The sequence below is a fragment of the Pristis pectinata genome, chromosome 17 (genome assembly GCF_009764475.1).
Source record: "Pristis pectinata isolate sPriPec2 chromosome 17, sPriPec2.1.pri, whole genome shotgun sequence".
Classification (NCBI taxonomy): domain Eukaryota; kingdom Metazoa; phylum Chordata; class Chondrichthyes; order Rhinopristiformes; family Pristidae; genus Pristis; species Pristis pectinata.
This window is the reverse complement of record NC_067421.1, coordinates 25,909,263-25,923,647: the sequence shown is the minus strand read 5'-3', so window position 1 is coordinate 25,923,647 and position 14,385 is coordinate 25,909,263. Positions and strand designations below refer to the sequence as shown.

Here is a 14,385-nt window from a genome sequence, read left to right as displayed (position 1 = left end):
TTGTTCTAGTATTTTTTATTGTGTGAGGTATTCCATTTATCATCCAACCAATATCTAGTATGATTTCAACCTTTTTTTTCTAATGCATATGAATATATGAACTAAAAATCCTATTTGTGTTTAAAGGCTTGTTATGCTTGCAATCCTGCCTGCACCTATAAATCTCACTAATGGGTATTGGAGGGTATGTTTCCTTTCACTGCCTTTCCACTTCATGTGCTAGTGAACTTCATCTGCCCATTGTTGTTCCCTGTAATCTGCTTTATCAAAAAACTTGGGTTTCTCTCCTTTTTTTAATGCCCAAATTATTTTCATAAATTGATGATATGCCTGCAGAGGTCTTTGAGGTATATTTGTATCTGCCCTGTCTGTGGTATCTATTTATTCCTGTCCTTTGCTTTATATTTTCTAGTTCTTTGTATTCCCTTAATAACATACACCTTAATTTGCAAAATAGTTTATCAAACAAGTCTGAAGAACATGTATACATCCATTTCCTTTATTCACAGTTTCCTTGTGTTCCAATGTTAGTTGAATAAGATCTGCCTATTGCGAGATAATATTGTTTCCATTTAGCTCATGGCTTTGTAAGTATAAATTAGTTTTACTTTGTTTGATCAAATAGTGTAGAGACCAGTGCTGTAAATATCACTACATTTAAGGTCGTATTTGGTTATAGACTCATTAGTGTGTCTTGACTTTTATATTCCAGTGCTACTTGCTTAAGAACAAGTTTTTTTTAATGATCATATCATATCCTGTTCAGGTGTAATTTTTAATATCTTGTAAATTGGAAGTCCAAAATCCTTTTTCTTTTTCCAGATCACCCAAATATCCCTTTTTTTAAATATATAACTAAAATGTACTAGCATTGAATTCCATCACCAAGCTTTCTTTCCATTTGAATACTCTTACAATATCTTAGCAGTATTTTCTTGTTAGTGTTTTTTGGCACCCTTAATTATCTGTTGTCTTCTATTGCATCCACATTTGGAATAACTTCTGGTAGATCATTACACACCAAACTTAAAGGGTCAAAGCTGTGTGAGGATAGAGCTCAGTGGAGCAATTGCTGATAACATTCAATCATTTGGAGGATTTTCCCTTGTACTTTATTTCTTCCCCTCAAACATATCTAAAATTTCAGTTTTGCTTTCCTGTGTCTAATTTTGCCCATAATTATCTGCACTAGTCTCCTGAGGTAAACACTTTCTTATCAAAGGCTTTGTGAAGGCTTGTGGCACCACTTCCACTTTCTCTTCGTCTCAAAGAATGAGATGAAATAATTAACATTTTGGTCATTCCCAATTACTCCATTGCAAGCTTGCCTTTTTAATGGTTGGTGCCTTTACTCTCCTTATAAAAAGCCTTTGTTACTTCCATTTACGTTGAAGTCTTGCCAGTTTCCTTATTCAATCCTCATTTTTCTAATCTGTTTTTTACTTTTCAGAATTCATTTTCTCATAATATGCATCAGTAAAGTCAAGTTGAGTTTATTTTCATGTGCACAAGTACATGAGATACAGGCACAATGGAAAAACTTGCTTGCAGCAGCATCACAAGTACAGAGGTTCAGGCAACACGCATTGTATAATAGAACATAAATTGTACATAAATTACATCAGGCAGTGGGGATAAAAGACTTTGCAAAACAAGACATTAGGACAAAAAAAAAGCACATCAGAGACACAATCAGAAACACAATCTGAAAATGAGATCTTAAAATTTCCAATTCCTTATTTTTTGGCAAATTCCAGCAAGAGCAACAACTTAAGTGGATGTGGTTATCGGAAAGGAATATTGGGCTTTATAGTGAGAATGCAATTTGTACAACAGTATGTTTAATTTTTTTTTGATTGGCAAGTGCATGCTCCATTGCATGAGGATCAGAGTTCTTTTTGTTAAAATTTATAATATTTCTGTAATGAAGTACATTTATGTAACTTTTCATGACCTCAATATCACAAAACTGTTTATAACCAAATAAATGCTACTAAAATTGCAATGTAGGAAACAGCAGTTATTTTGCATTACTCTATTATCTTCTAAAGGAGTCAATAGCAGCTTAACTTTGGGTGCAGCTTATCCCATCTCTAGAACTACAACTGTTCTAGTACTTGTTGGTAGTCCCGGATTTCAGATCTCCTCACTTTAGCATTTCTTTTTGCACTGTATCAGTTCGCACTATTTTACTTTGCACCATTCTGTTGGTTTTGGGCTCATAGCTGTATTTATTGTTGTGTTTATTATTACCATGTATACTGTTTACTCAGTGAGCTTCACACGAACAAGGAGTTCCATTGCAGCCTGCTGACGATAAACTGATTTGAATCTGAGTTGACCTGTCAGGCATGTGTTTATAGAGTGATAAAATCACACAGCACAGAAACAAGCCCTTTGATCCACCATGTCCATGCTGACCATTGAACATCCATTTACACTGATCCTACACTAATCCCATTTTATTTCTCCGTATTCCCATCAATTTGCCCCAGATTTTACTCTTCATATATGCACTAGGGGCAATTTACTGTGGCTAATTTACCTACTGACCTGAACATCTTTGGGATGTAGAAGGAAGCTTGAGCACCCAGGGGAAACCTATGCAGACACAGGGAGAAGGAGCAATCTCCATACTGACAGCATTAGAGGTCTGGTTTGAACCCAGGTCACAGGAGCTGTGAGGCAGCAGCTCTAGTAGCTGCACCACTGTGCTGCCCTTTTACCTTACTGATTTGTTTTTATTGGCCTGCTGTGTGGAAGCAGGAATAATGTCAATGTTCCAAAGCCAAATTTGAACAAATTCAGTTGATCGGGTTAACCACATTCATAACATGATGCAAGTTCTGCGCAACAATGATCTCCTATTTCTTGTCTTAATTCTTGAAGTCACTTTGTTACTTGTGTTTCTAAGCCAAATCCAAATGCTGTCTTCATTCAGCTGTCTCCTGACAAGTAAATAACTGAAGTATGAGGTGTACTTGGGCAACATTTGGTCCAAAAGAGATTTGATTCAGGGAGACCTGTCAAAATATAAGAAAAAAAATCAGGTTACCAGTGCTCTGGCATCTAATTAGTTGCTAGCTTGTCAAACTAGTGCAGTTTAACAATGGTGATTGCGGGAAAAAATAATCACTGATACTATTAACTACCAATGGTACCTATCCTATAACAGGAATATAAGTAAAATGCTTGCTTAAAAAATAATTTTTCAGAAATTTGGCATAATTATGAAACATTTCTGTAGTTAAAATTCTGCAATTAAATACCAATTTCAAATGCAATTTTGAAATTGGTACTTAAACTACAGAGTTTTGACTACAGACCTGTAATGTATCAAGACTAACATTGGTCAGGGGGCTTTTTATTTGTGTTTCTAAGTTAATGCCAAACTTGCTGTTTGCATTTCCAGGGTGCAAAATGTGAACTAAAAGTGAAAAATGGTGGAATGTATGAAGGAGTTTTTAAAACTTACAGTCCTAAGGTAAGCACAAAATCAATGTTGTAGTGTTTATACAACTTTCAAATTAAGCTATTTTATCATATACTGTATTTAATGTTTTCCAATGCATGGTTATACATTGTTGCATTTGAAGCTGTGGTGTCCAGTAAATTTTAATGTTTCTGGTAATAGCCTGATTCCATTGCAGAATTTGCAGTCGGTAATCAGATAGCAGAACAGTATTCCTGTGTTTATTTACAGTAGTTCATTTACTGTAGCAACAAACTAAATTCTTGTGAGATCTGTCAAACTTGTAACAAACCATTTTGTATTGCTAGTAGTATTGTATTGTTATTTTCAGAAAATAGTTTTAAATTCTATAAATAGATCATTGTAATCTCAATTGCAGATAGTTGTATGATTAAAATCTGTTTGTTCTTTGCTTCCATCTACTACAAATATTGTGGTTTCTGTTGTTTTTGTTTCGAGAGTGGTATATTTTACATTTTGTGGCCAGTGAAATAGACAGTTTTGTGCACCTGCCATGAGCTTTTAGTAAGAAGACAATAAGATTTGAAAAATGAACATTTAAATGTAGAAATTCACTGAAAATCAGGATCTATTTTATTCATTCTTTATCAGTTTAATCATAGCAGCAGACTTTTTAAAGTCACAGTTAATCACTCAGGAAATTAGATTTCTTTAAGATTTTTTTGGAGGAGCAATCATATTGTCACGTTTTTGTGTCTAACCACCAACCTGCATTTACTGGAGGAACTGCCAGTGGGAAGGTGGCTGGAAGGTAGCAGAATGGCTTGTTGTTCATCCAACTGGCCAGTTTCCAACATCCAGTTGTCGATGAGTTTGGTGCCTTGCCACACTGGTGAAGGAAGGAATTTGTTGGCATTTGAGTTGGCAGGCATCCCTGCCATTCACTGATTTGGCTCTGCTGAGATTTTTTGGTGGGAAGCTTTTAGTTTAGTGAGATATTGGCCTGTTCAGGGTCTCTGGCTCGCTCTGTGATAGTGGTGTGGAGTGAATTTTCTGAATATTGTATGCCCATATAATTGTTTGCTTGTACTACCAACCTACAAGGTACAGGTATTTTGGTTTAATAATTAAATGAAGATGAAATTTTAAAAAATCTGACTCCCATCTCATCCCAGATGATTGCCACGGAAGGCATAGTTATGTTTCTTGGTCATCGAACTTGGCATGTGTGACCAGTCCCCCAACCTCCACCTCCAAATAAGAACATGGCAAAAGAATATCACTGCGGGCTTGCCTTGATGAACTTGGTTGAGATTTCGACGGGGTTGCTGCTATTGCTTATTGCATAGTGAATATTGCAGCTATGACTGCCCGGTGAGTGGCTGGGAGATATCAAATCAGACAATCTGGCCCTATGACTATAATAACAAGTGAGAAAGTCTTCCTGCTGTTACCTTGTTCAACTTCAAGGGTGCTAGTACAACCTATTAATCAGGGTGGGTAACCTAAATAGCAGACTATGACCATTGAGTAGGTGAGAAATCATAGAACAGTACAGCACAATACAGGCCCTTCAGCCCACAATGTTGTGCCAACCTTTAAACCTCACCTAAGACTATCTAACCCCTTCCTCCCACATATCCCTCTATTTTAAATTCCTCCATATGCTTATCTAGCAATCTCTTGAATTTGACCAATGTACCTGCCTCCACCACTGCCCCAGGCAGCATATTCCATGCCCCAATCATTTTCTGGGTAAAAAACTTTCCTCTGATATCTTGCTTGAACTTCCCACCCATTACTTTAAAGCCAAAGAAACCAAGGGAAAAAACTGGTTTTGGCCCCTAATTTGGGCAAGTACAAAGATAATCACATTTTGCAGCAATACAGCTGTGGTGGTGGGGGGGGGGGGTTGTTGGTGGAGGAGAGAGGAGAAAGGAGAAATGTCACAATACACGCCCTGTCAGTGTGATTTTATCTAATTACTAATAGGTCGGAAGAAACGTGTATCTTGCCGATGTTAGCCTCCAGATACCATGGGTTGCCCCTGAGCACACCACATGCATGCCAGAACCAGGGCAGCGGGCACTCAGAAAAGGCAATCAACAAGTCTAAAAGCAGCAACCAGCAGTCACCATGAGCTGACCAACCACCGGGCTGTCTGCATAAACTTCACCAGGCCATCCAACAATCCGCAGGGCAGACAAACCAATCTGCAGGAGGAACTCAGAGCAACACACACACACACACACACACACACACACACACACACACACACACACACACACACACACACACACACACACACACAACACAGCAGGACAGGCAGCATCTATGGAGGGAAATAAACAGTCGATGTTTCGAGTCGAGACGCTCCAACATCTGCAGGTGAGACTCAGTGGGTTGAGCAGCATCTTCGGGGGCAGAGAGGAATTGTCCAGACCCTGCACCTGGACTCACCGGTCCCTGCTCCTGCCCATCACTCCCACCCCCAGGCTCAGGCCCAGCATACGGGCTGCTCAACAATAACGTTTTAAATCGCCATCGCTTCTTACCTTGGCTCACATACTGACAGGGACCTGACAACCCCAGCACCAGTTGCACTGTTTAAAGGACAGGGATGTTGCGTCAAGAAGAGTTTCTGTCCTGGATTGTATAAATGGGCAGCTATTAGGAAGTTCTGCGAGAGTAGAGGAAGCAAGAAAACTCTGGAATCATTTAAGAAACAATTGGAAGCTACATTGGGAATTGTTTTGATCACTCTAGGTGAATGGATTTATACAATTTATACCATTCAATTCTGGAAAGTTTTTGTTTGCTAAAGTGTTTTTAATTTGAGAAAAGAACAATATAGTGCTTTTGGTTATTAAGATTTCCAATGATTTTGTTTTTCCAGTGTGACTTGGTGCTTGATGCTGCTCACCGAAAAAATTCAGAATCCAGCTCGCGAGAACTGGGCCCAAAACGTGAAGATATTGTTGAAAGTATCATTTTTAAATCTGCAGATGTTGTAATGCTGCATTTTAAAGATGTAGATTTAAATTATGCAAGAAGAGGTATTGACTTTTTAAACTACTTTTAACCAGTGTGAAATTCATCTAATAGTTATTTTTAAGAATTGTTTAACGGGATGTTAAGTTGCTGGAAAGGGTCAAAATTGAAGTATCGTGTATTATGGTAATTTAGTTACAAAACAGGTGTCCCACCATCATGAGGAAATGTGTTCTTGGCAATCTGCCCAGACCCCGAGTAATTAAATGTAAAAAAAAATCAGACATTACAAATTTCAAAAAAAGAATTTCCTTTCAAGTGTAGCTGAAGTACAACCATGTTGTATTGACAGAATTTAAAAAGCTTGAACGCGAGTTCACCTGGGTAGGAATGTACTTGTCTGGTTCCATTCTCGCCTATCCAATTACTGCTGGAGAGTGACCAGCAGTGGTTTCTCTGCATGCATGCCCTTACCTCTGGTGTCTCCCAACAATCACTTGTTGGCTTTCTCATTTTGTTTCATCTATTGGTTGCTCCTTGATAACATTATCTGAAAGCACATTGTTACTTTTCTTATGTAGACTGACGACTCTCACAGCTTTATTTCACCCTGCCTTAAACTCTAAACTGCCATTAAATTGTGTTTTTTGCCTGATATCCAGTATTTTATGCAAAGATTGCCTCCAACTATATTGCTTGTCACAAGCTTTGTTCCTTGGCCATGACTCACTGTGAACCACCTTGAGCAGAATCAGTCATTTTGGGAATTGGTATCGTATTTGACTCCCAAGATGAACTTTCTGCTACACAGTTATGCCAGCACTTCCATATAAACACCTGACGTGACCTGTATCACATCACAACTGTTGCTTAAACCCTTGTCCTTGATTTTATTATCTTTCATAATTGAAGCATTATTTCTACCATTCATAAATTTAAGTTCAACCAAAACTTTGCATAACTTGCTCCACTCTCATTAGCTCTTTGCCTCATGCTTGGTGACATACATTGACTTCTCAGGTAATAGATTGGACTTAAAATTCTCTTTATTTTCATATCTCTTCATTGCCTTGCCTCTTCCTACCCATATAATCTTCTTCAAAAATCTTGAAGGGATGTGGAGCTGTAGTCCTCAGATTCTGGCCTCGTGTTCATCCCTAGAAATACTCATTGCAACGTAGAAGGAATTGGAATTGGTTTATTATTGTCACTGGTACCGAGGTACACTGAAAAACTTGTCTTGCATACCATTCATACAGATCATTTCATTACACATCATTTCATTACACAGTGCATTGAAGTAGTACAAAGTAAAACAATACAGAATGCGGAGTAAAGTGTCACAGCTACAGAGAAAGTGTAGTGCAGGTAGACAATAAGGTGCAAGGTCATAACGAGGTAGATTGTGAGGTCAAGAGTCCATTTTATTGTACTAGGGAACCATTCAGTAGTCTTATAATAGTGGGAGAAAAGCTGTCCTTGAGCATGGTGGTATGTACTTTCAGGCTTTTGTATCTTCTGCCTGATGGGAGAGGGGAGAAGAAAGAATGTCCCAGGAGGGTGAGGTCTTTGGCTATGTGGGCTGCTTTACCCGAGGCAGCGAGAAGTATAGACAGAGTCCATGGATGGGAGGATGGTTTCCGTGTTGTGGACACAGCTCAACACAACTCTCTGCAGTTTCTTGCAGTCACGGGCAGAGCAGTTGCCGTACCAAGCCATGATGCATCCAAAGGGCATGCCTGCAGCTGCTAAGACCCAAAACTCTGGGATTGCTCTCTACCTCTCTCCCCTACTTTTAAGATGTTGCTTAAAACCTCCCCTTTTAATTGAGCTTAGTCCTACGTGAGTTGGCACTTTTTTTTTTGTTTGATAACACTCCTACAAATGGGCAAAGAACGTTTTTAAGTTAAAGGTGCTCTTTAGGTGGAAGTTGTTGCTAGTTTGATTTGGCTTTTCCTCTAATGTCATTTTCCTTTTGAAGCATCCAAAATATTAAATTGCTGGAACTGCATCTTGATAATCTACATGCAGGGTCTTGCCTGAAATGCCAGATGCAGTTTTAAGCACTTTTAGTTCATGGACGTCTGGAACATGATGTCTGCAAAATTTTAGGCTTGGAAATTGCACTTTGGGGGAGGATGAGTGAAATTGTCATGCATAAACTGTGGAAAGATGAAATGGTTTTACTTTCAGACCTGGATATGTTTTCATTAGATATTCAAGTTCCTTGAATAATTCAGGGTCATGTCTGGGTGAAATATTGGTTTTTGTTCACTTTGTGTTCAACAGTTCTAGTTAATCTTGAGTAATATTCATTATATGTCTTGGCTAAATGATACTACTCTCCATTTGAGTTGGAAGGTTGTGGGTTCACACTTTGCACCAAAGACTTGAGTGCAAAATGTGGGCAGTGATTCCTGTGCACTATTGTTAGTGGTGCTGACTTTTGGATGAGACATTAAGCAGAGGCTAATTTGCATGAAGGTTTAATTTCCCCTAGTGGAAAAAGGGTGAGAAAATTCTGAGATTTAAAAAAAATGTTTGAAATGCTTAGGCAACATCTGTGAAGAGAAAAACAGTTTGTGTTTTGGTTTGATGACCTTTCTTTAGAATTGGGGGAGATCAGAGATAAAACAGGTCTTAATACACAAGTTGTTGTTCTGATCTCTCAACCAACACTTAAATTCTCTCCCCCTCTTGTTCTGTGCGGTATAACCATATGTGGTCATTGATGAACCTCATTTTTTTTCCATGTTAATTCTGTGGATGAGATGGTTATTTAACATGAAGTAACTTCTGCTTTAAGTCCTAAAACAAAGGTAACCAACAGCAAGGATTATAATATTCAAAGAATGTGTCACAAAGCAGTTTTGAGAGGCAGGCTAAAGCAGTTAGATATTGATACTTTGTTTCTTCACTGAAAATGTTTAGTAGTTGCATGCAAAGGCCGTACTGACTTGTGTGAGATGTATTTTACACTGGGTCTTGTATTCTCAGTGTTTGTAGTTCTAAAGGAATACATTGACGTAAATTATTATGTTGTTGGAATACTTAATTGAGCATTGGTATTTTGCCACCTGAACTGTAGTAGATGGTAGGAATTGAATTTGGTTTTTCTCTTATTCTGTAGGATTTCTTTTCGGCATATTTCCTTCTCGTTTTGGGTACTTATCATTTTCGTACTTCGCTATCCATGAGTAGCAACTAAAAGATAAATAGCACTGCCCATGTTAATTCTCTATTTTATTATTACTAGAAGAGGCAATGGGGGGGGGGGGGGTGGGGGGGGGGGGGAAGAGAAAAGAGATCTTTTCAAGAACAGTTATCCAAACCATTGTTTTGGCCTATCTAATTAGAAAAGTATACTGGTTTACAGTTTTACCAATTTGATTCCCTTTTGGAAATAATTTAGACATATAGAGCTCTCTGTTAAAGATAGAAGAGTGTTCAACAGCAATATGAACCAGATTAGTAGCAGAGCTGATTGAATAATGAAATCATGTTAACACGTTCAAGTCATGTACTTTAGAAATGATTGCTGTCCAAATTTTGATGTGACTTGAGCTGCTCAACTATCTGTAATGTAGCAATGTAACATCCAACAAAACATTTTAAAAATACTTTTACAGGAATGTGTTTTTGACAATAGTGACAATTGTACATTAGTGTATATATTTAGTTTACATTTTAGTGGAACATTGTCCAACATGGGTACAGTTCTAAATATTTGGCATTCTGAGATTTGACCATTGCCAAAATTTTTATTGTTTGAATGCATATTGGACTATACTCATTTTACTAAAAAGGTATATGAATAAATTTCACATCCATTCATTGGAGAAGATTCTTAGGGATAGGATCTATTTGTATCTGGAAAAGCATAGACATTAAGGATAGTCAGCATGGCTTTGTGCAGGGGAGGTCATGTCTTATAAACTTGATTGAGTTTTTTTGAGGAGGTGCCAAAGATGATTGATGAGGGTAGGACGGTGGATGTCGTCTACCTGGTCTTCAGTAAAGCTTTCATGGTCCCTTATGATAGGCTGATCCAGAAGATTAAGGCACATGGGATCCTAGGCTTGGCCCTAGAAGACAGGGTAGTGGTGGAGGTCTGTGACCAGTGATGTTATGCAAGGGTCAGTGCTGGGACCCCTGTTGTTTGTGAAGATGTAGGTGGGCTGGTTAGTAAGTTTGCAGACGACACAAACATTAGCAGAGTTGTGGATAGTGAGGAAGATTGTCAAAGGATTGAGTAGGACATAGATCAGATGGAAATGTAGGCAGAGAAATTGCAGATGGAGTTTAATCCAGATGGTCTATAATCCAGATGGTCCAGTAAGGTGTTACACTTTAGGAGGTCAAATGTAAGAGGAAAGTATACAGTAAATGGTAGGACCCTTGGGAGCATTGATATACAGAGGGATCTTGGGGTGCAAGTCCATAGCTCCCTGAAAGTGGCAACACAAGTAGATAGGGTGGTAAAGAAGGCATGTGACATTCGTACCTCCATCAGTCAGGGTGTTGAGTATAAAAGTTGGGAAGTCATGCTTTAGCTGTATAAAACTTTGGTTAGACCACACAGAGTATTGTGTGCAGTTCTGTTTGCCCCATTACAGGAAGGATGTGGAGACTTGTGGGAGGATGCAGAAGAGGTTCACCAGGATGTTGCCTGGATTAGAGAGTATTAGTTGTAACAAGAGGTTGGACAAACTGGGTTTGTTTTCTTTTGAGCATCCCAGGCTGAGGGGCAATCTGATAGAAGTATGTAAAATTATGAGAGGCTTAGATAGGGTACATAGTTAGAGTCTTTTTCCCCAAGATGAAAATGTCAAATACTAAGGTGAGAAGGGGAAAGCTTAATAGAGATTTACAAGGCAATTTTTTTAAAATCAGATAGTTATAAGTGTGGTAGGTACCTGAATGTGTTGCCAGGGGAGGTGGTAGAAGCAGATACAAGAGCAACGTTTAAGAGGCATTTAGACCGGCACATGAACAGGCAAGAAATTGAGATATAAACCACTTGCAGGCAGATGCAAACTACGTGTAGTTTAAATTGGCATCATGGTCGGCACAGACATTGTGGGCTGAAGGGCCCATTCCTGTGCTGTACTGTTCCATTTTCTATCCTATAAGTGTTAATAATTCAGATATCCTGATTTGTTCTTGCTATGGAAAAGCTTATTTAAGGTTTAGATTAGTCTAATTAGTAAACAAAATGACCAGCCAGGGGAATTAATTATTTGTTTTGATCACAGTTCCTGCAGAGGAAATATCAGCTCTTAAACTTGTAATTGTAGAAGACCTAGGTTTTTTTAAAAGAGCAGTTTACTTGTTGTGTGCTTTATTTTTAAAATTATTTTTAAAACTCTTTGATATTGGAGGCTTGGCTGAATTATGGTTTGGGATGACTTTGGTTCACATACACAGACTCGCTTCCAATTCATCATCAATTAATAGAAAATCTAGTTAGTAGTAATTTGTCATAGTTATGCAGTTAAAATTCATGATTTTTATTTGTTACATTCTTGGTTTAACAAAGAAAATGATAAATTTGCTTTTAATAATTAGGCATCAGCAGAATCGGAGAATGATGCTTCTGCCAAATGTTTGATTCTTTGAATGCATATAAGTACAGTGTGTAAATATCAAGAGTCTGATCCAAGTATTTTTTGTTGATACGGTATACTGAAAACGTTTGCAAAGTACTTTTGAGCTTAGGTTTAGTTAAATATTATAAATGATTTTTTTAAAACCACCTAATTTTTTAAGCCAATCAGATTGATTTAGTATGTTTTGCAGATGTAATGAATATTTTATAGCATTTTATTCCACATAAATTCATGCTGAATTTCATTTGATGGGGAGGGGTCCAATATGATTTGTGAAGTGTTGCTGAAGAAACCTTGATGACCTTCTGAAGTGCATCCAGTAGGCAGACCTCAACAACAAATCTCCAATGATGGAGTGAGAATATGTTAAAAAAGCATGGCGCCATTCAAACATACATGTGTTCTTTATGGTGTTGAGAGATCTGAATATCGCAACTGTATCCAGCTGGGTGAATGGAGGCTATTCTTTCAGGGTACTAATGGTGGGAATTTGACAGTAGAAGTGCCATTGACATTGTAGGTGCTTAGTCTTTCTCCCATTGGAAGTGGTCATTTTATGGCTCTTGTATGCCACTACTTGTTAGCTAACAGCTCAAGCTTGGATATTGTCCCGTATTTATGCATATAGACATAAATTGTAAGCAGACATTATTTGTGGAAATACAAACCTAGCTGAGCAATGCACTAAACATTAACCAATAGTAACAGGGATATCGAGGAGCAGATAGGGAAGCAGATCCTAGAAAGGTGTGATAATAACAGAGTTGTTGTGCTGAGAGATTTTAATTTCCCAAACATCGATTGGCATCTCCATACAGTGAGGGGTTTAGATGTGGTGGAGTTTAAGTGTGTTCAGGGAGGATTCTTGATGCAATGTAGGTAAGCCTACAAGAGGAGAGGCTGTGCTTGATTTGATATTGGGAAATGAACCTGGTCGGGTGTCAGATCCCTCAGTAGGAGAGCATTTTGGAGATAGTGATCATAACTCTATCTCCTTTACAATAGCATTGGAGAGAGATAGGAACAGACAGGCTACTAAGGTGTTTACTTGGAGTAAAGGGAATTATGAGGCTCTCAGGCAGGAAATTGGAAGATTAAATTGGGAACAAATGTTCTCAGGGAAAAGTACGGAAGAAATGTGGCAAATATTCAGGGGATATTTGTGTGGAGTTCTGCATAGGCATGTTCCAATGAGACAGGGGAGTCACGAGAGGATACAGGAACCGTGGTGTACAAAGGCTATAATAAATCTAGTCAAAGGAAAAGAAAAGCTTACAAAAGGTACAGAGAGCTAGGTAATGTTAGAGATCTGGAAAAGTATAAGGCTAACAGGAAGGAGTTTAAGAAGGGAATTAGGAGAGCCAGAAGGAGACATGAGAAGGCCTTGGCAGGCAGGATTAAGGAAAACCCCAAGGCGTTGTACAAGTATGTGAAGAGCAAAAGGATAAGATGTAACAGAATAGGACCTATCAAGTGCAGCAGTGGGAAAGTGTGTATGGATCTGGAAGAAATAGCAGAGGTACTTAATGAATACTTTACATCAGTATTCACTATGGAAAAAGATCTGGGTGATTGTAGTGAGGACTTGCAGCAGGCTGAAAAGCTTGAGCATGTAGATATTAGGAAAGAGGTGGTGCTGAAACTTTTGGAAAGCATCAAGTTGGATAAGTCACCAGGACTGGATGAGATGTACCCCAGGCTGCTGTGGGAGGCGAGGGAGGAGATTGTGGATCCTCTGACGATGATCTTTGCATCATCAATGGAGACGGGAGAGGTTCCAGAAGATTGGAGGGTTGTGGATGTTGTTCCCTTATTCAAAAAAGGGAGTAGAGATAGCCCAGGAAATTATTGACCAGTGAGTCTTACCTCAGTGGTTGGTAAGCTGATGGAGAAGATCCTGAGAGGCAGGATTTATGAACATTTGGAGAGGTATAATATGATTAGGAATAGTCAGCGTGGCTTTGTCACGGGCAGGTCCTGCCTTATGAGCCTGATTGAATTTTTTGAGGATGTGACTAAGCACATTGATGAAGGGAGAGCAGTAGATGTAGTGTATATGGATTTCAGCAAGGCATTTGATAGGGTACCCCATGCAAGGCTTATTGAGAAAGTAAGGAGGCATGGGATCCAAGGGGACATTGCAATGTGGATCCAGAACTGGCTGGCCCACAGGAGGCAAAGAATGGTTGTTGAAGGTTCGTATTCTGAGTGGAGGTTGCTGACCAGTGGTGTACCTCAGGGATCTGTTCTGGGGCCCTTACTCTTTGTGATTTTTATAAACGACCTGGATGAGGAAGTGGAGGGATGGGTTAGTAAGTTTGCGGATGACACAAAGGTTAGATGTGTTGTGGA

General features: G+C 38.7%; 1 protein-coding gene across 2 annotated transcripts in view; it reads left to right on the top strand.

Moving 5' to 3' along the window:
- Positions 1-14,385, top strand: part of atxn2 (ataxin 2) — an 87,383-nt gene that overhangs the window by 25,352 nt on the left and 47,646 nt on the right. For both annotated transcript variants that reach the window (XM_052031961.1, XM_052031960.1), the window contains exons 4-5: positions 3,413-3,484; positions 6,330-6,489. In XM_052031961.1, the coding sequence (XP_051887921.1) occupies positions 3,413-3,484; positions 6,330-6,489 (232 nt within the window). The remainder of the gene's footprint in view (positions 1-3,412; positions 3,485-6,329; positions 6,490-14,385) is intronic.